Source organism: Rana temporaria, chromosome 8, assembly GCF_905171775.1.
Source record: "Rana temporaria chromosome 8, aRanTem1.1, whole genome shotgun sequence".
Taxonomy (NCBI): domain Eukaryota; kingdom Metazoa; phylum Chordata; class Amphibia; order Anura; family Ranidae; genus Rana; species Rana temporaria.
In genome coordinates, this window is record NC_053496.1 from 179529667 (window position 1) to 179555595 (window position 25929).

Genomic DNA, 25929 nt, shown 5'->3' on the forward strand with positions numbered 1-25929 from the left:
ATCACTCTTATCACTATTAATAAAACACAGATCTGACCAGAGAGGTGAGGAGGATACTGGGATTCTAACATGATATTCCTATTGGTTCTCCAATACAGAGATTTCCTCTTCTGAAGTCTGGTGATCATATGACCATCACAGTGCCTCCATGGGACTCCCTGAAACCTGAGAGACACAACATGGAGAAGATTCTAGAAGTCAGCAAGAAGATGATGGAGCTGCTGACAGGAGAGGTGAGCGGTGCCGGGAATTCTGGGACATTATCCAGTAACAGACAAGGGATGTGTCTGGATGGTGACTGTATCATTGTGTGTGTCAGGTTCCTGTAAGGTGTCAGGATGTCACTGTCTATTTCTCCATGGAGGAGTGGGAGTATTTAGAAGGACACAAGGATCTCTACAAGGACGTCATGATGGAGAATCAGCCGCCCCTCACATCACAGGGTAAGAGGAGACTTTATTGTAAAGGAGAGAGCAGTACGGAGGCTCCACCTAGATCCCACATCATCTAATAAACACATAGAAACAATGTATTCAGTCAGTGTGTGTGTTTCCTACAGATGGATCCAGTAATGGGAACCCTCCAGAGAGATGTCCCCGTCCTCTGTATTCCCGGGATTCCACACTGGAAGGTCACACCATCCCCCACCATCAGCAGGTAGGTGGGACTGTATTCTAACCATGAGAGGACATTCTATGAAATTCCTGGTTCCTTCCTTTGTACAAATGTATTCTGTTATCTTTGGGGTTTAGGGTGAAGAAGAACTGAAAGACATCAAAGTTGAGGATAAAGAGGAAGAAGAAGAGAGGTTGGTGAGTGGAGATCAGCAGTCTATGGAGGAGGGTTGTCCTCTGGATTCCCACAATTCTACACAGGAAGATCTCCAATGTACAGAGAATGGGAGATCAGGAGATCAGGTAGATGGGGCTGGGCACAAAGAACTAAAAAATAATTGAAAAATAATTCTATGAGGACATTCTTCTGTGTCATCTCTTATTATTGGCAGCAGTGTTTCCAGTTCTTATATTTTATCATCTCTGGAATTTAGAATGAAGAACGGAAAGACATCAAAGTTGAGGATAAAGAGGAAGAAGAAGAGAGGTTGGTGAGTGGAGATCAGCAGTCTATGGAGGAGGGTTGTCCTCTAGATTCCCGGGATTCCGCCCAGGAAGATCTCACCTATAAAGAGAATAATCGGGTAGCTGGGACTGGGGAAAAAGTACTAAAAATTATTCTGAGTGGACATTCCTCTATGTAATTTCTTATTATTGGCAGCAGTGTTTCCAGATGTTATATTCTATCATCTCTGAAATTTAGAATGAAGAACGGAAAGACATCAAAGTTGAGGATAAAGAGGAAGAAGAAGAGAGGTTGGTGAGTGGAGATCAGCAGTCTATGGAGGAGAGAGGTCCTCAGGATTCCACCCAAGAAGATCACAACTATAAAGGCAATGATCAGGTAGATGGGACAGGAGAAAAAAAACTCGAAAATAGTTCTATGAAAGGACATTCTTCTATGTAATCTCTTGTTCCTTTTCTATCATCTTTGGGGTTTAGGGTGAAGAACGGAAAGACATCAAAGTTCAGGATAAAGAAGAAGAAGAGAGGTTGGTGAGTGGAGATCAGCAGTCTATGGAGGAGGGTTGTCCTCTGGATTCCCAGAAGTCTACACAGGAAGATCTCCAATATACAGAGAATGGGAGATCAGGAGATCAGCAGTCTATGGAGGAGGGGGAGAAGATTATGGAAAGTAAACCGGTGGAATCTTCTCTACTTCTCAACACAAGTAAGTCATAAACACTAATTACAGAAGCATTTTCTTTTTGTTTTTTTTATTTACTTCTTTACGTTTAAAGAATGAATTTTATATAATTTCATGTTTTAAAAAAGACAAACGTTCTTGGAATTCACCCCCAAAAAATGAAAATGTAAACCTGCTGTTTAGATGCGGATAAAGGAAGGAAATTTATATCACGTTTGGCCCAATTTTCCCAACAGGAATGAAATAATTCCATCCTGATCCTGAAAAGTCAGTCAGATAATTTCACATATCGACATTCTACTATTTTTAATTCCTACAAATATTTGTTTTCTTAAAACACTAGTGCAGAGCAATAATATATAAAATGAATCTAAAAAAATGAGTTCATGATGATAGGAAGAATGTAAATCATGATGGTCTCCTTGCAAGTTGATAAGCAGGCACCAGCAAGTGTATCTTGGGGTGCTCAACCTGAGGTCCTCCCAGCTGTTGCGGAACTACAAGTCCCATGAGGCATTGCAAGGCTGACAGGTGCCTCTCAAAGCCAAGGGCATGATGGGACTTGTAGTTTTGCAACAGCTGGAGGGCCACAGGTTGGGCACCCCTGTGCTCAATATATTATATTTTTGTTTTTGGGTTTAAAGTGATATAAACAAACACTGGTCCCTTCTATTTCTGTATGTGGGTGATGGCGATGTAATTATAAAAAAAATCTACATACCTTTTCCTAATCAATATCCAGCTGTCACATGACCCGGCTCTCTCCAGCCTGTCCGCAGGGAAACAGTGGCAGGAGGAGCTTCTAGTCCTCTGTTTTGTTTGTTTTTTAGCAGAGACCCTAGAGAATAAAACGGCGGTCATTGCAATTTGTTATGTCACACAGTATTTGCGCGGCATTTTTTAAAATGCAGGTGTTTTTGGGGGGAAAAAACTTTCATAAATTAACCACCTCCCACCCAGCCACTGCACATATACGTTCTTCCTTCTGAGTGGATGTTCAGGAATGTCCCTCAGAAAGAGGAGGATCACGCGTGTGCCCGTGCAGCCCCGATACGCTTGTGTCACCCGGACACGGCGCATCTCCGATCCGCAGGAGGGCTCTGTGATTGGCCCTCCTAATCACATGATGGTTGTGTCCAATCACAGCCATCATGTGATGTAGAGAGGCGGTTGCTAGGCGATCGGCTCTCCTCGCACGGAAGTTGTCAGTGAGGAGAGGAGATCGCTGCAGCCGGCCGGTGATCAGTGAGTATGAGCTGTTTTTTACAAACTGATCACCAGCCCAGTGTCCCCAAAACACTGACCCCACACAGTAAAAACACCTGTCCCATAACAGTAAAATCATATGTCCCAATGATCATCTGCGTACATCTGTCCGTGATCACATAAACCAATTATTATACACTTAAAGGGGTTGTAAAGATTTGTTTTTTATTTTCTAAATAGGTTCCTTTAAGAGTACGTTGTTCACTTACCTTTTCCTTTATAGAGTGGTAGTACTTTATTGACATGTGTTTTCCATAACAATATGGACGGCGGGCCCGTTTTTTCCAGCAGAGAGTGATCATTTTCCTGGCATAGAATATCAGGAGTCCTATCAGAGTTCTCTCTGCTATCCTGGGAGCTAATTCTTCTACTAAGCCTAGAAGGCATATCTGCGGGGTCGGGGCTATATCTATTCCCACCACTTCTTGTATTACAGATAGTACTTGTGACCAGTAGTTTTTAATATCTACGCAAGGCCAGAAGATGTGTATAAAGTGGCCCGCATCCCCAGCACACCTCCAACATTTCGAGGACAGGGAGGTTCTCTTTTTATGTAATCTATACGGGGTAATATAAGCCCGGTGTAGTATTTTGTATTGTATGAGACGGTCTCGAAGTGAAACCAGGATTTTGAAGAGGAGGTCCCACATGTCCTCCCTGTCCTCGGAGTCCAGTCCCGGGATGTCCTGTGTCCATTGCTGATGGAGCTTTGACAGATCAGGAGAGGAGACTCTAAGGAGATGCGCATTGAGGACCGAGGTCGGTTTCCTGGCGCATTCATATCTAATGATGGTTAGGTGGTGGGAGTGTCATGGTCTGGGGCTGCATGAGTGCTTCCGTCACTGGGAAGCTACAGATCATTGAGGGAACCATGAATGCCAACATGTACTCTGACATACTGAAGCAGAGCATGAACCCCTCCCTTCAGAGACTGGGCCACAGGGTAGTATTCCAACATGATAACGACCCCAAAAACACACTTCCAAGACGACCACTGCCTTGCTAAAGAAGCTGAGGATGAAGGTGATTGACTGGCCAAGCATGTCTCCAGACCTGAACCCTATTGATCATCTGTGGGGCATCCTCAAACGGAGGGTGGAGAAGCGCAAGGTCTTTAACATCCACCAGCTCCACGATGTTGTCATGGAGTAATGGAAGAGGACTCCAGTGGTAACCTGTGACGCTCTGGTGAACTCCATGCCCAAGAGGGTTAAGACAGTGCTGGAAAATAATGGTCGCCACACAAAATATTGTAATTTTGGGCCCAATTTGGACATTTTCACTTAGGGGTGTTCTCACTTTTTTTGCCAGCGGTTTAGACATTAATAGCTGTGTGTTGAGTTATTTTGACGGGACAGCAAATTTACACTGTTATACAAGCTGTACATTGTAAAAAAGTGTAATTTCTTCAGTGTTGTCACATGAAAAGAAAATATTTACAGAAATGTGAGGGGTGTACTTACTTTTGTGAGATACTATACTTTACATTTTTCTGCTTTGGTTGCACCCAGTTTCATGCCAGAGCTCTGAGAAACTGTTGAATGTTCTACCAACATAATGTATAAGACTTCTAACACTCATTTAAAACTTGGTTTCCAACAGATGGACTCTATCTATGGAAGTCTACTGAGGGAAATCTTGTTGTATCTCAAGGTTATGTTGCAGAAGATAATGGAATTGTACGATATTTTGTAGGAGTAAATCCCCCTAATTGTGAGGAACCTCCACATACATCCAATGGTGATAGTCGGGATGTCCATCTAAGACCTTACAGTTTGCCGACACCAACACATCCAGCAGTGGACCCGTTATCATGCTCAGAGTGCGGAAAATACTTCATTATGAAATCAGGTCTTCTTCGACACCAGAGAATTCACACGGGGGAGCGCCCTTTTTCATGTTCAGAGTGCGGAAAATGTTTTATTGACAAAAAAGAGCTCCTCAGGCACCAGATAATTCATACAGGGGAGGCGCGTCCTTTTTCATGTTCAGAGTGCAGAAAAGGTTTCTTTTCGAGAAGTTCGCTGACTATGCACCAGAGAATTCACACGAAGGAGCGTCCTCATTTGTGTCCAGAGTGTGGGAAAGCTTTCATTACCCAAACTAATCTTGCTAGACACCAGAAAAGTCACACGGGGGAGCGTCCTTATTCGTGTTCAGAGTGTGGGAAAGCTTTTATTCAGAAAAATAGACTTGTTGCACACCAGAGAGTTCACACGGGGGAGCGTCCTTATTCGTGTTCAGAGTGTGGGAAAGCTTTCATTGAGAAAAATAGACTTGTTGCACACCAGAGAATTCACACGGGGGAGCGCCCTTATTCATGTTCAGAGTGCGGAAAATGTTTTACTGAGAAAAAATTGCTCCTCATGCACCAGAGAATTCATACAGGGGAGCGTCCTTTTTCATGTTCCGAGTGCGGGAAACATTTCATTGACAAATCAGCCCTTCGTAAACACCAGAGAATTCACAGTAACGAGCGCCCTTTCCTATGTTCAGAGTGCGGGAAACGTTTCCGTCTCAAGGAAAAACTTACTACGCACCAAAAAATTCACACCAGGGAGCATTCTTTTTCATGTTCAGAGTGCGGGAAATGTTTCACTGAGGAAAGAGATCTTATTACACACCAGAGGAGTCATAGCACCGAGGGTCAGATTTCCTTGGTGTGGGCCCCATCTGACTTTTTTCCATCGGTGTAAAAAAATAGAACATGTTTTTTAATTTTTCCGATCGTCTGTGTGGAACTCCATCGGACAAAAATCCATGCATGCTCAGAATCAAGTCGACGTATGCTCGGAAGCATTAAACTTCATTTTTTTCGGCTCCTCATAGTTAATAACTGGTTGAACCTCCCGTTGGCAGCAATAACTTCAACCAAACGTTTCCTATAGTTGCGGATCAGACGTGCACAACGGTCAGGAGTAATTCTTCACCATTCCTCTTTACAGAACTGTTTCAGTTCAGCAATATTCTTGGGATGTCTGGTGTGAATCGCTTTCTTGAGGTCATGCCACAGCATCTCAATCGGGTTGAGGTCAGGACTCTGACTGGGCCACTCCAGAAGGCGTATTTTCTTCTGTTTAAGCCATTCTGTTGATTTACTTCTATGCTTTGGGTTGTTGTCCTGTTGCAACACCCATCCTCTGTTGAGCTTCTGACGGCCTTAAGTTTTCCTGCAAAATGTCTTGATAAACTTGGGAATTCATTTTCCCTTCGATGATAGCAATCCGTCCAGGCCCTGATGCAGCAAAGCTGCCCCAAACCATAATGCCCCCACCACCATACTTCACAGTTGGGATGATGTTTTGATGTTGGTGTGCTGTGCCTCTTTTTATCCACACATACTGTTGTGTGTTTCTTCCAAACAACTCAACTTTGGTTTCATCTGTCCACAGAATATTTTGCCAGTACTGCTGTGGAACATCCAGGTGCTCTTGTGCAAACTGTAAACGTGCAGCAATGTTTTTTTTTTTTTTTGTACAGCAGTGGCTTCCTCTGTGGTATCCTCCCATGAAATCCATTCTTGTTTAGTGTTTTACGTATCGTAGATTCGCTAACAGGGATGTTGGCATATGCCAAAGATTTTTTGTAAGTCTTTAGCTGACACTCTAGGATTCTTCTTCACCTCGTTGAGCAGTCTGCGCTGTGCTCTTGCAGTCATCTTTACAGGACGGCCACTCCTAGGGAGAGTAGCAGCAGTGCTAAACTTACTCCATTTATAGTCAATTTGTCTTACCGTGGACGGATGAACAGCAAGGCTTTTGGAGATACTTTTGGAGACAGCTTTATGCAAGTCAACAATTCTTAATCGTAGGTCTTCTGAGAGCTCTTTTGTGCGAGGCATCATTCACATCAGGCAATGCTTCTTGTGAAAAGCAAACCCAGAACTGGTGTGTGTTTTTTATAGGGAAGGGCAGCTGTAACCAACACCTCCAATCTCATCTCATTGATTGGACTCCAGTTGGCTGACACCTCACTCCAATTAGCTCTTGGAGATGTCATTAGTCTAGGGGTTCACATATTTTTTCCACCTGCACTGTGAATGTTTACATGGTGTGTTCAATAAAAACATGGTAACATTTAATTATTTGTGTGTTATTAGTTTAAGCAGACTGTGATTGTCTAATTTTGTGACTTAGATGAAGATCAGATCACATTTTATGACCAATTTGTGCAGAGATCCATATCATTCCAAAAGGGTTCACATACTTTTTCTTGCCATTGTATTTACAGAAATGTGAAGGGTGTACTTACTTTTGTAAGATACTGTATTTAGAAACTACGAAGGCTTTTAAAGTTTTAAACAAAATTAAATATTTATTCAGGCCCGGATTCACGTAGAACCGCGTATCTTTGTGCGGGCGTAACGTATCCTATTTACATTACGCCTCCGCAACTATGACAGGCAAGTGCCGTATTCTCAAAATAAAGTTGCGGTGGCATAGCGTAAATAGGCCGGCGTAAGCCCGCCTAATTCAAATGTGGTAGATGTGGGCGTGTGTTATGTAAATGTAATGTGACACCACGTAAATGACGCTTTTTACGAGCGGCGCATGTGCCGTTCGTGAAATTATCCCAGTGCGCATGCTCCAAATTAACCCGCAAGAAGCCAATGTTTTCGACGTGAACGTAAATGACGCCCAGCCCTATTCGCGAACGACTTACGCAAACGATGTAAAACGTGAAAAATTTGACGCTGGCCCGACGTTCATACTTAACATTGGTACGCCTTATATAGCAGGGGTAACTTTACTAAAGCCTAAAGTAAACGACGTATCTGTACTGCGTCGGCCGGGCGTACGTTCGTGAATTGGCGTATCTAGCTGATTTACATATTTCTAGGCATAAATCGGCGTACACACCCCTAGCGGCCCGCGTAAATATGCAGTTAAGATACAACGGCGTAAGAGACTTACGCCAGTCGGATCTAATACAAATCTATGCGTAACTGATTCTAAGAATCAGGCGCATAGATACGACGGCTCGGACTCAGAGTTACGACGGCCAGGAATTTTTTTGCGATACGGCACTGGGTTACTGATGTCCTTCTTTTTTATTTATTTTTTCACAAATAAGAGCTTTCTTTTACCGTGGTCGTGCCGCAGTAAATGTGACTCTCGTGCGCATGAGCGGCTCCGCAGACATTTACAGCCCCTGATCTGTGCCGCGGTAAATGTGACTCCTGTGTGCATGCGTGGCTCAGCCGACATTTACGGCCCCCGATCCGTGCCACGGTAAATGTGACTCCTGTGCGCATGCGCGGCTCAGCGAACAATTACGGCCTCCTGATCCATGCTGCAGTAAATGTGACTCCCGTGCGAATGCGAGGCTCAGCGAACATTTACAGCCCAAACTGTGCCGCGGTAAATGTAACTATAGTGCGCATGCGAGGCTCAGCCAACATTTATGGCCCCGTTCCTTGCCGCGGTAAATGTTACTCCCGTGCGCTAGGGTTGCCACATCATCCCTTTAATCCAGGACTCATATTAATTACACAGGTTCTGAGGCTGATTTAATGCAGATAAGGCACCAAGTGAGTTGAATTAACACCTTTAATCAGCCAGAGAACCTGTGTAATTATTATGTGTCCTGGATTCAACGTGTGATGTGGCAGCCCTACTGTGCCCATGCACAGAAGTTGTGTTATCATGGCCTGGCCTATCGAAAAGACGAAGGCACGGGACCCGGAGGGAAGGCTGGGTGATGATGGAAGCGCTGGGGGACAGCCGTATTGGTCTCAGCATTGCGCTGAAAGACACCATAGGACAGGTAAGTCTGCCATAATATACTAATATGCTGTGCACACTAGCACATTATGCCATAACCTTAGTCATAAGGGTTATGACTAAGGCCTTATAGGCTGAAACGCGTCAACTGTTTTCATTTGTGTTTGTTCACTGTGGCTTGTCAATAAAAACAAAGATTTTTTAAGGATCAACAACAAGAGTTCGGATCTTTTTTCCTAAATTATGCCATAACCTACCTGGGGGGCTGTAACAATATCACGTACTGGACACACAAAGAGCTATAGCTAGTGGCCATGTTGTTTGAAAACCGTACGGCAGCCATGACAGCTTAGCTAATAGTGTAACACTGCAGTAGAAATGAACTCGCTCCCTCCTCCCTTATGTTTAGGAATTCATAGGCTTGATACTTCAAACGAGCTGTTATCTCAACAGAGAAAGTGGAACCAAGCTAGGTCTTAAAAAAACAGCTACAGGCCTATCGTAATACCGTCACCCTCTCAACTTAGAGAACCAACAGACCCCGGTCATAAACCTTTAGTGCACATAAAGTTTAAACCTTGGAATAAGTATGAAAGTTCAACATGTTTCATAACTTCCAAATAAATAATAGCACCGCCATAATATGGACATATATAGTTTCCTCGGATACATTTTGTTTGAAGTTCAGACACCCCTATGACAGGTCATATGGAAAGCCCCTGGTCCCCTTTATTCCTCCTAGGTAAACTAGAAATTGGAGACTTGTCATGCCTGTACTTGTTTTAAAGCAAATGTCACGCTGAACAATAAAATGGACATTGTTAGTTTGTAAACATTAGAGATGCAGAGATATGAATATGCATCACAAAGTGTACCTGGGACATGGTCAAGAATGTAGACCCCCTCCCAGCAACAAACCCCTAAATAAGAAGACCAGACGATTGGTCACTGGTCGCTGTCAACACCCCTTGATCTGACAGAAAAGAGGAGATGCCGAGACAATGGGCAGTTCTCCTTTTTCCATCCAAGCAGGAACATCTGCCAAGTTTGAGAACCGATTACCCAGCTCATCAATCGAACTCTGATCAACCCTTGGACATTAATTGCAAGTATTCTTCTTCTCCAATTCTACCTTATTACTCTGTGGCTGTATATTGGCGTTATCTCTTGAAAAATGTTTTTCTGTAAACATTTTATTGCACCTGTCAGGTCACCTGCACCCCGTTGGGGTCAGGGATGCACCACAGGGTAGTGAACCCGATAGCCGACTGCTGCTATCAGAGAGGAAGCGTGAACCCAAGATTCCCCAGGACGCGGAGTCTAAGACCCAGCTTTGTGTTCACCAGAGCCTCTAGTGGTGAGGATGGCCTTCGCCGCAGCTGGATCCAGGTCGCGACCCCTGGGACCCCCTAGGTCACGCTCCGCAGGGAGAGAGGGGAAGCAGCAAGCAGGACAAGTGATAGTGATGGGTAAGCCGAGGTCAGGGCAACAGGCAGACAAGGGTAACCAAGGGACAGGCAAAAGGTCAGGGTCACAGGCAAACAGGAGAAGTCAGGGACGAGCCAAAAACGGTACACGGGAAGGTAATCGTAGCACACTGCAGACAGGAACTTAAGCTAACAACACGGTTGAACAGCACTGCAGACTAGCAGTGCAGTGGTTAATATAGGCTTCCTGGGGTGGAGCAATCCAGGGAGGAAGGTGATAAAAGACAGCCAGAAAGAGGGTCAGGCCTCTAATGAACACATGGAGACAGGTAAGCTGCCAGACTTTATTGCATATTCATGACAGCACCAACTTTACCCTTTTCATAATAAACCCTTATGTTGAAAAGTGTTAACCTTGTCTCTAAAACTCTTAATGCAAGCTATTAACGAACCTCTGCCTCTTGAAAAGCACTACTGTTGTAGAGTAAGGCCTCTGAGCAGACCTGTCTGTGGTGGCAGTGTGTGTGTTGCAGACGCTTATTCTAAAATTATAATTGGTATTGCTAATTAATGGGAGTAATGACCCTCCCTCATCAAACGTCAGTGGTGGCAGTTAAAGGGTTAATTGTGTAATTAGCCCAGTGACAATCGCTCTCAGGCTGTTGGCACCTAGATTGTGGTCCCACAAGTTGGAAAATCTTTGTGCTGGGCGCAGCTGAGTGTGGCATTGTTACGTAAGTGACAGTGTGGTGTGAGGTTGGCCGGTCCTTCGTCACCAGATAACGAGGAGGGCGGGAATCTTTCACCCGCGTTCGTCACAGGGGCTTAAAACAACATTTTTATAGCCGGCTTTACTTCCTTTATAACTGTGTGCCTAGCCGGTGTTTTGTGTACTGTGGGGGAGGTGCTTTTTTTCTAGGGGAAGACCTGGTTCCTTGTTTCTGCTTTACAGGAACTCGGGATCCATGCCTTCCCTACTGACAGAACAGCCGTTCTGCCACTGTACCGAACGATCGGTGGGTGCCGGCGAATATCAAGTCTGCGGTACCCGCTGATCGCCTACCGATGTGCATAATCACAGTAGGAGGAAGCCGCTGGTGACGCGCATTCACTTCTGCTACCCGAAAGTGCAGGATCACATGTGTGTGTATAATTTTATATATGTGATCCTGCACACAGCAGCCGCCCTGTAGTAGTAAAACAATACGGCGGTCGTGAAATGGTTAAAATGTTGTGAATACAGAAAAATACCGGTTATTCTGCCAGACACCCAGCAAGCTTAAAACTTCCAATAGTGATCTTTTACTTTTTTTTTAAGCCCATGGTGTGTAAACACACTCCAAAAACTCCACCGGGTTCCAAAAAAAAGTGCACGTATGGTGCTCCTCCGAAGGGAGACCCCAATGAGAGAGGACAAACTAAGCCAGGAGGCCATGTCCACCCCCTTCCCAAGACTTGGGGGAATAAGAAGGCGGTGATGGGAAAGGGAATGTGCTGGGGGGAGGGGGCTCTAGTAGGGACACAAGTGTAGGGGGACTGTGATGAGGGACACAAGTGTGAGGGAGACTCTGATGGGGACACAAGTGTGCAGGAGGGCTCTGGTGAGGGACACAGGTGTGGAGGGGACTCTGATGGAGGACACAAGTGTGCAGGGGGGCTCTGGTGAGGACATAAGTGTGCAGGGGGGCTTTGGTGAGGACATAAGTGTGCAGGGGGGCTCTGGTGAGCATGTAAGTGTACAGGAGGGCCCTGATGGGGACACAAGTGTGTGGGACTCTGAGAATCCAAGTGTGCTTGGGGGCTCTGGTGAGGACATAAGTGTTCAGGGGGGGGGGGGTGTCTGATGGAGGCACAAGTGTGGAGGGGGACTCTGTGGGGGACACAATTGTGTGGAGAGAATCTGTGGGGACACTGAAGTATGGGGAGATGTTGCTGGGGACACAGGGGGGCTCTGATGGGGACACAGATGTTAAGCCTCATACACACTTAATTTTTGGCCCTGGTGCATGAGAATCTGGCATTTAGGTGCGGGTGGAGGATACAGGTGCACCATCCAGCCCCGCTGATAGCACCCTTTTTTTTAAAAGTTTTTTCTATTTCATGACTGAAGATTCATTTATAAATAACTTTTTTTTCTGCTGCAAATATCTATAAAATTATATGATGTGGCCCTCGAAGTAAAAATTTTGGAGACCCCTGGTCTATGGTGACAAAGCTTCTCCATAGATTCAATACTGTGAGAGAATGATAGTTATAGGTCTCACAGGAATAAATTATAGTACTATGGTCCTTTTAAAAAGCTGTGTGAGAATGTAGTGTGGATGGTGGAGGAGAGCTGTTGGAGAATGTAGTGTGGATGGTGGAGGAGATCTGTCGGAGAATGTAGTGTGGATGGTGGAGGAGAGCTGTCGGAGAATGTAGTGTGGATGGTGGAGGAGAGCTGTCGGAGAATGTAGTGTGGATGGTGGAGGAGATCTGTCGGAGAATGTAGTGTGGATGGTGGAGGAGAGCTGTCGGAGAATGTAGTGTGGATGGTGGAGGAGAGCTGTCGGAGAATGTAGTGTGGATGGTGGAGGAGAGATGTCGGAGAATGTAGTGTGGATTGTGAGGGGCTGATCTTAGTTAAGCACATGATCTGAGTGTGAAAGGCGCTTGTCCTGCTTTACTTCTCTGTCTTTGAGGACAATAAAAAAAAAAAAATTTCATTGCCTATGCTTTTTCAAATTAAATGTTTGCAATGCTACAGTACACTTTTCTATTAACCAACCAATCCAGAGAACATAAAATAACAAACAAGACAAGGCCAATGAAAAAGACAATAACGTTTTCAAAGTATGTACTTTTTTTTTCCTTGGTTGACTTTTAACTTGCGCAAGAACACGGAAGAATGTTTTCAGTGTTCAGAAACAACGGAGACGGCAGTCTTTATATTCACCCCAAGATGGCGATCTCACCAATTGTGAGTGGAACGCATAGACAGGAAATGAGGTATGATACAGATAGGAAGTAGTATTAAAGGCAGGAAGTGAGGTAAGGAAAAAAAAAAACAATAGTTTCCGGTGAAGTAGCAGGAAGTAGAGAGGAGACGTTGCTGGAACTGAGGAGGTAATAAGATATTATTTCATATTTATGTCCAATTGCAGCCCCTTTCCAACCTCTCCCCATTGTGTCCGTTCTCTTCCTCCATATTTGTGATGCCTTTAACCATTGATTATGTCCGTCCTTTTCCTCTATATACACGTGACGTATTTTTATCTCAGGCAAATGCTGCTACACACTTGTATATGATATACAATTACTATACATAAAACTCAAACACCCTCTATAAATACAGAAATACGACAAACTCAAACCCTCTATTGAGATTTCCCTCTGGGAAAATATACTGCACTTCTTCACCTGGTAGGACATCCAGATCACATTAATAAAATATCCTATACAGGTTCCTCCTTCAAACTCCCTTGACCGCCACGACTCTGCTCTTTCATGGTAGTCCACCTACCTATCTAAGCACTCCTTGGGTGTCACATACAACTCGATCTCCTTCCCTCTTCTTCCTCTTCTTCTTCTAGCCGTAGAAGTCTTCAAAGGCCTTCAGGTGATCCCTGAAAGCTCATCTCTTCAGGAAAGCTTGTATTATTATTATTATTATTATTATTATTATTCAGGATTTATATGGCGCCAACAGTTTACACAGCGCTTTACAATTTAAAAGGGAGAGCGCACAGTTATAATGCTATAAAATACAAAAGGGTTAAGAGGGCCCTGCTCAAAAGTGTCTGATGTGTCCGCCATTTTGGGACCATTGTCATTTATACAGTGATCAGGGCTATAAAAATGCACTAATTACTGTGTAAATGACACTGGCAGTGAAGGGGTTAAGTGTGTCCTAGGAATGTGTTCTAACTGTAGGCTACGTGTGACACGACACTGATCACCGCTCCCGATCACAGGGAGCTGTGATCAATGTCCTGTCACTAGGCAGAATGGGGAAATGCTTGTTTACATCAGCATTTCCCTGTTCTTCCTCTTTGTGAGACGATTGCAGGAGCTCACGGCGGGCGTGTATGCACACAATGCTGCATCTTAAAGGCAACGTACGTTGATTTGCCCAGCCGTGCCATTCTGCCGACGTATATCGGCGTGACATGGGTTGTCCTCTGGATTCCCACAATTCTACACGGGAAGATCAGAACTATACAGAGAATTATCAGGTAGATGGGACGGGGCAAAAATAATTCTATGAGAGGATAATCTTCTGTGTCATCTCTTATTATTGGCAGCAGTGTTTCCAGATATTATATCGTATCATCGCTACAATTTTTAGAGTGAAGAACGGAAAGACATCAAAGTTGAGCGTAAAGTGGAAGAAGAAGAGAGGTTGGTGAGTGGAGATCAGCAGTCTATGGAGGAGGGTTGTCCTCTGGATTCCAAGGATTCTACACGGGAAGATCAGAACTATACAGAGAATGATCAGGTAGATGGGACGGGGCAAAAATAATTCTATATGAGGACATTCTTATATGTCATCTCTTATTATTGGCAGCAGTGTTTCCAGGTGTTATATTTTATCATCTCTACAATATAGAATGAAGAACGGAAAGACATCAAAGCCGAGCATAAAGAGGAAGAAGAAGAGAGGTTGGTGAGTGGAGATCAGCAGTCTATGGAGGAGAGAGGTCCTCTGTATTCCAAGGAATTTCCCAAGAAAACCCCCAGTTATAAAGTGACTGATCAGGTAGATGGGACTCAGTAAAAAGATAAAAATATAAAATAATTCTATGAGAGAACATTCTTCTATGTAATCTCTTGTTCCTATTTATAAATCTTTGGGGTTTAGGGTAAAGAAGTGAATGATATCAAAGTTGAGGTTAAAAAGGAAGAAGAAGAAGAGAGGTTGGTGAGTGGAGATCAGCAGTCTATGGAGGAGGGTTGTCCTCTGGATTCCCGGAATTCCACCCAAGAAGATCACAACTATAAAGGGAATGATCAGGTAGATGGGACAGGAGAAAAAGAACTCGAAAATAGTTATATGAAAGGACATTCTTCTATGTAATCTCTTGTTCCTTTTCTATCATCTTTGGGGTTCAGGGTGAAGAACGGAAAGACATCAAAGTTGAGGATAAAGAGGAAGAAGAAGAGAGGTTGGTGAGTGGAGATCAGCAGTCTATGGAGGAGGGTTGTCCTCTGGATTCCCAGAAGTCTACACAGGAAGATCTCCAATATACAGAGAATGGGAGATCAGGAGATCAGCAGTCTATGGAGGAGGGGGAGACGATTATGAAAAGTAAACCGGTGGAATCTCCTCTACTTCTCAACCCAAGTAAGTAATAAACACGAATTACAGAAGCAATTCCTTTTTTTAATTTACTTCTTTAGGTTTTCAAGAATTAATTTTATATAATTTCATGGTTTGAAAAAGACAAATGTTCTTGGAGTTCACCCCCAGATGCGGATGAAGGAAGAAAGTCCCAGGAGGCATTGCAAGGCTGACACTTGCCTCTCAAAGCCAGGGGCATGATGGGACTTGTAGTTTCGCAACAGCTAGAGGGCCACAGGTTGGGCACCCCGTGCTCAATATAATATTTTTTTGTTTTTGGGTTTAAAGTGATATAAACATACACTGGTCCCTATTTCTGTATGTGGGTGATGGCGATGTAATTATAAAAAAAAATCTACATACCTTTTCCTAATCAAGGAGGAGCTTCTAGTCCTCTGCTAAAAAAAAAACAAAAAAAAACCAGAGACCCTAGAGAATAAAAGGTGGTCGTTGCAATTTGTTATGTCACACGGTATTTGAGCAGTAATTTTTTAAATGCAAGTGTTTTTGGGAAAAAAAAAAACAGTTTCATGAATTAACCACCTCCCACCTGGCCACTGCACAGTACATGGTTGGTTCACTTACCTTTTCCTTTATAGAGTGGTAGTACTTTATTGACATGTGTTTTCCATAACAATATGGACGGCGGGCCCGTTTTTTCCAGCAGAGAGTGATAATTTTCCTGGCAGAGAATATCAGGAGTCCTGAGACTGGGCCACAGGGTAGTATTCCAACATGATAACGACCCCAAACACACCTCCAAGACCACCACTGCCTTGCTTTAGAAGCTGAGGGTAAAGGTGTTGGACTGGCCAAGCATGTCTCCAGACCTGAACCCTATTGATCATCTGTGGGGCATCCTCAAATGGGAGGTGGAGGAGCACAAGGCCTCTAACATCCACCAGCTCTGTGATGTCATCATGGAGGAGGGGAAGAGGACTCTAGTGGTAACCTGTGAAGCTCTGGTGACCTCCATGCCCAAAAGGGTTAAGGCTCCATTCACACCTAGGCGTTTTTATGCCCGACGTTATTGCAGCCTGAAATACGCTGGAGGGGTGATTTAACATTGTCGGCTATGGAGATGGTTCACATCTCCACGCCGAACGCCTGAAGCTCAAAACAAGTCCCTGACCCTTTTTTTCAGGCGGCTTCGGCGTTCGGCCATAGCCGACAATGTGTAAATCACCCCTCCAGCGAAAACCGCGGTAAAAAACGCCGCGTTTTGCCGCGGCAAATCGCGGGACAAAACGCCGCGTTCAGGTGTGAATGCAGCCTAAGACAGTGCTGGAAAATAATGGTGGCCACACAAAATGTTGACACTTCGGGCCCAATTTGGACATTTTCACTTAGGGGTGTACCCACTTTTTTTGCCAGACATTAATAGCTGTGTGTTTGAGTTATTTTGAGGGGGCGGCAAAGCAAATTTACACTGTTATACAGGCTGTACACTCATTACTTTACATTGTAGCAAAGTGTTTTTTCCTCAGTGTTGTCACATGAAAAGATAGAAGAAAATATTTACAGAAATGTGAGGGGTGTACTTACTTTTGAGAGATAATGTACGTTACATTTTTTCTGCTTTGGTTGCACCCAGTTCCATGCCGGAGCTCTGAGAAAATGTTGAATATTCTACCAACATAATGTATGAGACTTCTAACACTTCTTCTTGGTTTCCAACAGCTGGACTCTATCTATGGAAGTCTACTGAGGGACATCTTGTTGTATCTCCAGGTTATGTTGCAGAAGATAATGGAATTGTACGATATTTTGTAGGAGTAAATCCCCCTAATTGTGAGGAACCTCCACATACATCCAATGGTGATAGTCAGGGTGTCCATCTAAGACCTCACAGTGTGCCGACATCAACAGATCCAGGAGTGGACCCGTTATCGTGCCCCGAGTGCGGGAAGATCTTCATTATGAAATCGGAGCTTCTTCGACACCAGAAAATTCACACAGGGGAGTGCCCTTATTCATGTTCAGAGTGCGGAAAATGTTTTACTGAGAAAAAAACACTCCTCAGGCACCATAAAAGTCATACAGGGGAGGCGCGTCCTTTTTCATGTTCAGAGTGCGGAAAAGGCTTCTTTACGAAAAATTTGCTGGCTATGCACCAGAGAATTCACACGGGGGAGCGTCCTCATTCGTGTCCAGAGTGTGGGAAAGCTTTTATTTCCAAAACTTCACTTGCTAGACACCAGAAAATTCACACGGGGGAGCGTCCTCATTCGTGTTCAGAGTGTGGGAAAGCTTTCATTGAGAAAAATAGACTTGTTGCACACCAGAGAGTTCACACGGGGGAGCGCCCTTATTCATGTACAGAGTGCGGAAAATGTTTTACTGAGAAAAAACTGCTCCTCAGGCACCAGAGAATTCATACAGAGGAGCGTCCTTATTCATGTTCAGAGTGCGGGAAACATTTCAATAACAAAGCAGCCCTTCTTGAACACCAGAGTATTCACACGGGGGAGCGTCCTCATTCGTGTCCAGAGTGTGGGAAAGCTTTCATTAACAAAACTAAACTTGCTAGACACCAGAAAATTCACACGGGGGAGCGTCCTTATCCGTGTTCAGAGTGTGGGAAAGCTTTCTTTGAGAAAAATAGACTTGTTGAACACCAGAGAGTTCACACGGGGGAGCGCCCTTATTCATGTTCTGAGTGCGGAAAATGTTTTACTGAGAAAAAACTGCTCCGCAGGCACCAGAAAATTCATACAGGGGAGCGTCCTTATTCATGTTCAGAGTGCGGGAAAAATTTCATTAACAAAGCAGCCCTTCGTAAACACCAGAGTATTCACACTGGCGAGCTTCCTTTCCTATGTTCAGAGTGCGGGAAACGTTTCCGTCTCAAGGACAAACTTGCTGCGCACCAAAAAATTCACACCAGGGTACATTCTTTTTAATGTTCAGAGTGCGGGAAATGTTTCACTGAGGAAAGAGATCTTATTACACACCAGAGGAGTCATACCACCGAGGGTCAGATTTCCTCCTAGTGAGAAAATGTTATTATAACCACATGAAGATATACAGTATCTCACAAAAGTAAGTACACCCCTCACATTTCTGTAAATCTTTTCTTCTATCTTTTCATGTGACAACACTGAAGAAATGACACTTTGCTACAATGTAAAGTAGTGAGTGTACAGCTTTATAAGGCCGTGTACACACGATCATTTTTTTTCCGATGAAAAAAGTCTGATGGACTTTTTCCATCGGAGAAACCGATCGTGTGGGGGCCCCATCGGACTTTTACCTCTGTGGTATCCTCCCATGAAATCTATTCCTGTTTAGTGTTTTACGTATCGTAGATTCGCTAACAGGGATGTTGGCATATGCCAGAGACTTTTGTACGTCTTTAGCTGACACTCTAGGATTCTTCACCTCATTGAGCAGTCTGCGCTGTGCTCTTGCAGTAATCTTAGGGAGAGTAGCAGCAGTGCTGAACATTCTCCATTTATAGACAATTTGTCTTACCGTGTACTGATGAACAGCAAGGCTTTTTGAGATACTTTTATAACCCTTTCCAGCTTCATGCAAGTCAACAATTCTTAATCGTAGGTCTTCTGAGAGCTCTTTTGTGCGAGACATCATTCACATCAGGCAATGCTTCTTGTGAAAAGCAAACCCAGAACTGGTGTGTGTTTTTTATAGGGAAGGGCAGCTGTAACCAACACCTTCTATCTCATCTCATTGATTGGACTCCAGTTGGCTGACACCTCACTCCAATTAGCTCTTGGAGATGTCATTCGTCTAGGGGTTCACATACTTTTTCCACCTGCACTGTGAATGTTTACATGGTGTGTTCAATAAAAACATGGTAACATTTAATTCTTTGTGTGTTATTAGTTTAAGCAGACTGTGAGACCCGGTTCACACTGGGGCGACACGACAGGCGGCTCAGCCGCCTGACGTGTCGCGTCCCATTCAATGCAATGGAACCGGTCTAATAGGAGCGACGCAAGTCGCTCCGACTTAGAAAAAGGTTCCTGTACGACTTCAGGGGCGGCTCGGGGCGACCTGCATTGACTTCTATACAGAAGTCGTTTTGCAAATCGCCTCTGAAGTCGTCCTCAGGACGACTTGCAGGGTCGCCCCCGAAGTCGTGCCGCTGCTGTGTGAACCGACTCTGATTGTCTGTTGTTGTGACTTAGATGAAGATCGGATCACATTTTATGACCAATTTGTGTAGAAATCCATATCATTCCATTTTCTTGCCATTGTATTTGCAGAAATGTGAGGGGTGTACTTACTTTTGTAAGATACTGTATTTAGAAACTACGACAGCTTTTAAAGTGTATATTTGAAAAAAACTAAAATATATATTTATTCAGTATATTTCTCCAGTGCCTGCACATTTCTTCATGTATTCCCTCATTAACCACTTCAGCTTCGGAAGGATTTACCCCCTTCCTGACCAGGCCATTTTTTTTTTGCGATACGGCACTGCGTTACTGATGTCCTTTTTTTCCCCCACAAATAAGAGCTTTCTTTTTACCGCGGTTGTGCCGCAGTAAATGTGACTCCCGTGCGCATGCGCGGCTCCGTGGACATTTACAGCCCCTGATCTGTGCCGCGGAAAAATGTGACTCCTGTGCGGCTCAGCGAACATTTGGGGAAGGGATCACTGCTCCAGGTGAATGTGTGGAAATGACACTCTCCTCAAGGTGGAAGCATCAGGTGCAGGCTAAGCATATAGCAATTAGAAGGTGCAAAATAACAAAAGTACAAACCACAGCAGGGTACAGGATGAAAAAAAGCAGACGCGTTTCACACTCTCAACAGTGCTTAGTCATAGCTACAACCACAAAACGTTGCTACAAATATATACTAGTGCGTATTAAACATGTGATAAATTGTGTAATTGAAACTGTAACGGCATGGCCCGTGGGACCCAGAGGCTCTTGAAGGATGTGGGGTACTCCTGTTTAAGCTTCACCAATGACTCTTGTGTCTAGGGTCATCCTGAGAACTGATATCTTGGATTACATAAAATGGGACAGTAATGATAATCCACAATATATTCAAGAATGTGTAGAAGAACTAATTACCACCGGTCAATAGGAGAGTGATTCATTCAATGTGGAACATAGGCTGTTAAGGGGTAATTAAGTCTGCTACTGTCATGTAAACGAGCCTTAGCCTAGCTTCTACAGACCTTTTCATTGTGTGGTGCTAATTAACACTGTATTGTGTGAAAGTTCTATTGATGATAGATGTGGAATGTGAATTAGCACAATCTAAAAAGGTCAGATGTCTGACTTATGTTTACTAAAGGAATGTGTATTGTATTGAGGTGAAAAGAGCTCGGATTCACCTTGTCTGGGTAAAAGGATTAGTAATTAACTCATGTAGATTAAAAATGTGTATTGAGTTCCTTGTGTCGTGTTGTGGGTGGATTTGAGTCATTGTTCATATTTGGTTGCTAATAGAGTTGAGCGGACACCTGGATGTTCGGGTTCGGACCCGAACTTTAAAAAAAAAAGTTCGGGTTCGGGAGCCCGAACCTGAATTCCGAACCCCATTGTAGTCAATGGGACATGGACTTTTAGAAAAAAAAATGCGCGGAGGTCCCCGCAAATTCAATAACCAGACCCTTTAGGTCTGGTATGGATATTAAGGGGAACCCCGCCGTCAATTTAAAACAAAAATGACGTGCGGTTCCCCCTAAATATCCATAACCAGACCCGTTATCCGAGCACTTTGACCTGGCCGGCCGCAGAAAAGAGGGGGGGACAGAGTGCGGCCCCCCCCTCTCCTGAACCGCACCAGGCCACATGCCCTCAACATGGGGAGGATGTCCCCATGTTGATGGGGACAAGGGTCTTATCCCCACAACCCTTGCCCGGTGGTTGTGGGGGTATGCGGGCGGGAAGTTTATCAGAATCGGGAAGACCCCTTTAACAAAGGGGACCCCCAGATCCTGACCCCCCCCTGTGTGAAATGGTAATGGGGTACACTGTACCCCTACCATTTCACGAAGGAAGTGTAAAGTCTTGTAAAAAAAAACACACTGACACCGTAGAATAAAGTCCTTTATTAATAAAAAAACTCCAGCGGTGAGAAATCCACTCGTTCCCGGCTTCCTGCGTTGTCCTGATCCTGCGACGGCTGCGGGTGATCTCCAGCGATGAGAAGATCCTGCGTCAAGTGATCTCCGCTCCAGCGATGAGAAGGTCCATCCATCCAGGAGAATGTAGTGTGGATTGAGGAGGAGATCTGTCGGAGAATGTAGTGTGGATGGTGGAGGAAAGCTGTCAGAGAATGTAGTGTGGATGGTGGGAGGAGAGCTGTCGGAGAATGTAGTGTGGATGTGGAGGAGAGCTGTCGAAGAATGTAGTGTGGATGGTGGAGGAGAGCTGTCGGAGAATGTAGTGTGGATGGTGGGAGGAGAGCTGTCGGAGAATGTAGAGTGGATGGTGGAGGAGAGCTGTCGGAGAATGTAGTGTGGATGGTGGAGCAGAGCTGTATGAGAATGTAGTGTGGATGGTGGAGGAGAGCTGTATGAGAATGTAGTGTGGATGGTGGAGGAAAGCTGTCGGAGAATGTAGTGTGGATGGTGGGAGGAGAGCTGTCGGAGAATGTAGTATGGATGGTGGAGGAGAGCTGTCGGAGAATGTAGTGTGGATGGTGGAGGAGAGCTGTCGGAGAATGTAGTGTGGATGGTGGAGGAGAGCTGTAGGAGAATGTAGTGTGGATGGTGGGAGGAGAGCTGTCGGAGAATGTAGTGTGGATGGTGGAGGAGAGCTGTCGGAGAATGTAGTGTGGATGGTGGGAGGAGATCTGTCGGAGAATGTAGTGTGGATGGTGGAGGGGAGCTGTCGGAGAATGTAGTGTGGATGGTGGAGGAGTGCTGTCGGAGAATGTAGTGTGGATGGTGGGAGGAGATCTGTCGGAGAATGTAGTGTGGAGGGTGGGAGGAGAGCTGTCGGAGAATGTAGTGTGGATGGTGGAGGAGAGCTGTCGGAGAATGTAGTGTGGATGGTGGAGGAGAGCTGTCGGAGAATGTAGTGTGTATGGTGGGAGGAGAGCTGTCTGAGAATGTAGTGTGGATGGTGGAGGAGATCTGTTGGAGAATTTAGTGTGGATGGTGGAAGAGAGCTGTCGGAGAATGTAGTGTGTATGGTGGGAGGAGAGCTGTCTGAGAATGTAGTGTGGATGGTGGGAGGAGATCTGTCGGAGAATGTAGTGTGGATGGTGGAGGAGAGCTGTCGGAGAATGTAGTGTGGATGGTGGGGGGAGAGCTGTCGGAGAATGTAGTGTGGATGGTGGAGGAGATCTGACGGAGAATGTAGTGTAGATGGTGGGGGGAGAGCTGTCGGAGAATGTAGTGTGGATGGTGGAGGAGATCTGTCGGAGAATGTAGTGTAGATGGTGGGGGGAGAGCTGTCGGAGAATGTAGTGTGGAGGAGAGCTGTCGGAGAATGTAGTGTAGATGGTGGGGGGAGAGCTGTCGGAGAATGTAGTGTGGATGGTGGGGGGAGAGATGTTGGAGAATGTAGTGTGGATGGTGGGGGAGAGCTGTCGGAGAATGTAGTGTGGATGGTGGAGGAGATCTGTCGGAGAATGTAGTGTGGATGGTGGGAGATCTGTCGGAGAATGTAGTGTGGATGGTGGAGGAGAGCTGTCGGAGAATGTAGTGTGGATGGTGGAGGAGATCTGTCGGAGAATGTAGTGTGGATGGTGGAGGAGAGCTGTCGGAGAATGTAGTGTGGATGGTGGGGGAGAGCTGTCGGAGAATGTAGTGTGGATGGTGGGAGGAGAGCTGTCGGAGAATGTAGTGTGGATGGTGGAGGAGAGCTGCCGGAGAATGTAGTGTAGATGGTGGAGGAGAGCTGTCGGAGAATGTAGTGTGGATGGTGGGGGAGAGCTGTCGGAGAATGTAGTGTGGATGGTGGAGGAGAGCTGTCGGAGAATGTAGTGTAGATGGTGGAGGAGAGCTGTCGGAGAATGTAGTGTGGATGGTGGGGGGAGAGCTGTCGGAGAATGTAGTGTGGATGGTGGAGGAGATCTGTCGGACAATGTAGTGTGGATGGTGGGGGGTTGATCTAGATTAAGCACATGATCTAAATGTGAAAGGCGTCAACAGCTTGTCCTGCTTTGCTTCTCTATCTGTGAGCACAATAAAATATATTTTTATTTCATTGCTTTTCCAAAGGAAATATTTGAAACACTACAGTACACTTTTCTATTGACCTACAAATCCAGAGAACATAAAATAACCACCCAAAGCCAATGAAAAAGCCAATAACTTTTGCAAAGTATGTACTTTTTGTTTCCTTGGTTGACTTTTAACTTTCGCAAGAACACGGAAGAATGTTTTCAAATTGTTCAGAAACAAGGGAGGCGGCAGTCTTTATATTCACCCCAAGATGGCGATCTCACCAATTGTAAGTGGAACGCATAGACAGGAAATGAGGTATGGTACAGACAGGAAGTAGTATTACAGTCAGGATGTGAGGTAAGGAAAAAAAACAATAGTTTCCAGAGAAGTAGCAGGAAGTAGAGAGGAGACATTGCTGGAACTGAGGAGGTAATAAGATATTATTTTATATTTACGTCCAATTGCAACCCCTTTTTCTGTAGAAGTCCTCAAAGGCCTTCTTGTGATCCCTGAAAGCTCATCTCTTCAGGAAAGCTCATATTTTTATTATACAGGATTTATATGGCGCCAACAGATTAAACAGCGCTTTACAATCTAAAAGGGAGACAGTACAGTTACAATAAAATACAAAAGGGTTAAGAGGGCCCTGCTAAAAAGAGCCCACAATCTAATAGTGTGGAGCAAGTGGTACAAATTGTGGTAACTGTGGGGGATGAGCTGATGGAAGTGGTAAAAGATTAGTAAGAGGGGTGATAGACTTCCCTGAAGTGATGAGTTTTCGGGAATTGACTGGACGCAGCCAAGGTAGAAGATAGCCGGACAGATTGGGGGTAGTGAGTTCCAGAGGATGGAAGAAGTCCTGAAGACGAGCATGGGAGGAGAAGACGAGGGAGCTTGAGAGCAGGAGGTCTTGAGAGGAGTGTAGAGGACGGTTTAGGTGATATTTGGAGACAAGATTGGTGATGTAGCTCGAGGCAGAGTTGTGAATGGATTGTATGATGTTGTTAGTATTTTGAATTTAATTCGCTGGGCAAACGTAAAAGCCAGTGTAGGAATTTGGCGGAGAGGAGTGGCAGACACTGAGTGGTTGGTAAGGTAGATGTGTCTGGCAGCAACATTCATGATAGACTGCCTACTACATGAACGTAACCTACGCCCAGCCCTATTCACGTACTACTACGTAAACGACGTAAAATATGATGGTCCATACCTTAACATGACTTTCGCCGGACGTACGACTTACGTAAACTGAATGCGCCGGGCGCAAGTACGTTCGTGAATCGGCGTATATCTCACTCATTTGCATATTTGCAATGAGGCGGCCACCGGTACTAGTCCTTCCAGGCCCCCATCAATCCGACAGATTTTCATGGCGCCGCCCAGCTCCTCCACCAGATTACCGACCCAGACACGAACAACTCCAGTCAAAAGGCCGGAGAAACCCGGCCCTTCAGCCAGACCCGATGCAGCCACCTATCCTCACCAGGAGCACCCTTCAGGATGGCTCAGGCTCAACAATGGGCCGTCCCCCAGTATTTGTCGGGCAGATCGGCGTAGTCACTACCGAAACTGTCCTACCAGGTGCAATGACACCATTGGATATGCATCCGCCCTCCCTCCCTACTCTTGGGAGTAGCTTCAGCGCCTCCTCTGGCAACTGATAAGAACAGATACTACACTTTTTCACATTATTGGGACGTTGGTACGCTAAAAGTAGACGCCCTGTGTTATATGCACATTTTGGCAAGTTCCAGCTAAAGATACTATACTTGATCTTAGCCAAAAGGCCGCGAGGCAATCAGTTCAGAAACAAGACAAAGTCAGCAGAGAATTTTTCAGGCCAAGAAGATCCTGAGACCTCAAAATTTTAATAATCACTAAACAGTCCATACTAAGTGTGTTTCCATGGGGCTTGTAGTTCTACAATGTACAGCAATCCTCCCATTAACCCTCTCACATTCTATAATTGTGTGACCAATACCATCCAAATTATTTTTTCATATTCCAAAGTTATCTCTCTATAAGGAAGCCTGTGAAAAGACGGCACGAATGAGGATGGAGGAGGACCGGAGTCACATGACTGAGAAGATACTAAACTTCACCTTGGAGATCATCTATCTGCTGACCGGAGAGGTGAGGAGGATTCTGGGAGGTCACATGACATCACTCTTATCTCTATTAATAAAACACCGACCTGACCGGAGAGGTGAGGAGGATTCGGGGATTCTAACATGACATTCCTATTGGTTCTCCAATACAGAGATTTCCTCTTCTGAAGTCAGGTGATCATATGACCATCACAGTGCCTCCATGTGACTCCCTAAAACCTGA

At 45.0% G+C, this 25929-nt stretch overlaps 2 protein-coding genes and 1 long non-coding RNA gene across 3 annotated transcripts in view; all 3 read left to right on the forward strand.

Moving 5' to 3' along the window:
• Window positions 1–25929, forward strand: part of LOC120910546 (zinc finger protein 850-like) — a 1103195-nt gene that overhangs the window by 1032086 nt on the left and 45180 nt on the right.
• On the forward strand, window positions 1594–18593 carry LOC120909803 (zinc finger protein 665-like). Its single transcript, XM_040321534.1, has 7 exons — window positions 1594–1785; window positions 4630–5711; window positions 14505–14654; window positions 14766–14915; window positions 15018–15170; window positions 15269–15500; window positions 17178–18593. The coding sequence occupies exons 1-7, from the start codon at window positions 1632–1634 to the stop codon at window positions 18398–18400; spliced, it is 3144 nt and encodes a 1047-aa protein (XP_040177468.1). The 5' UTR covers window positions 1594–1631; the 3' UTR covers window positions 18401–18593.
• LOC120910239 lies at window positions 23544–25895 on the forward strand. Its single transcript, XR_005741443.1, has 3 exons — window positions 23544–24027; window positions 25609–25731; window positions 25859–25895. It is a non-coding gene; the product is annotated as an uncharacterized LOC120910239 (long non-coding RNA).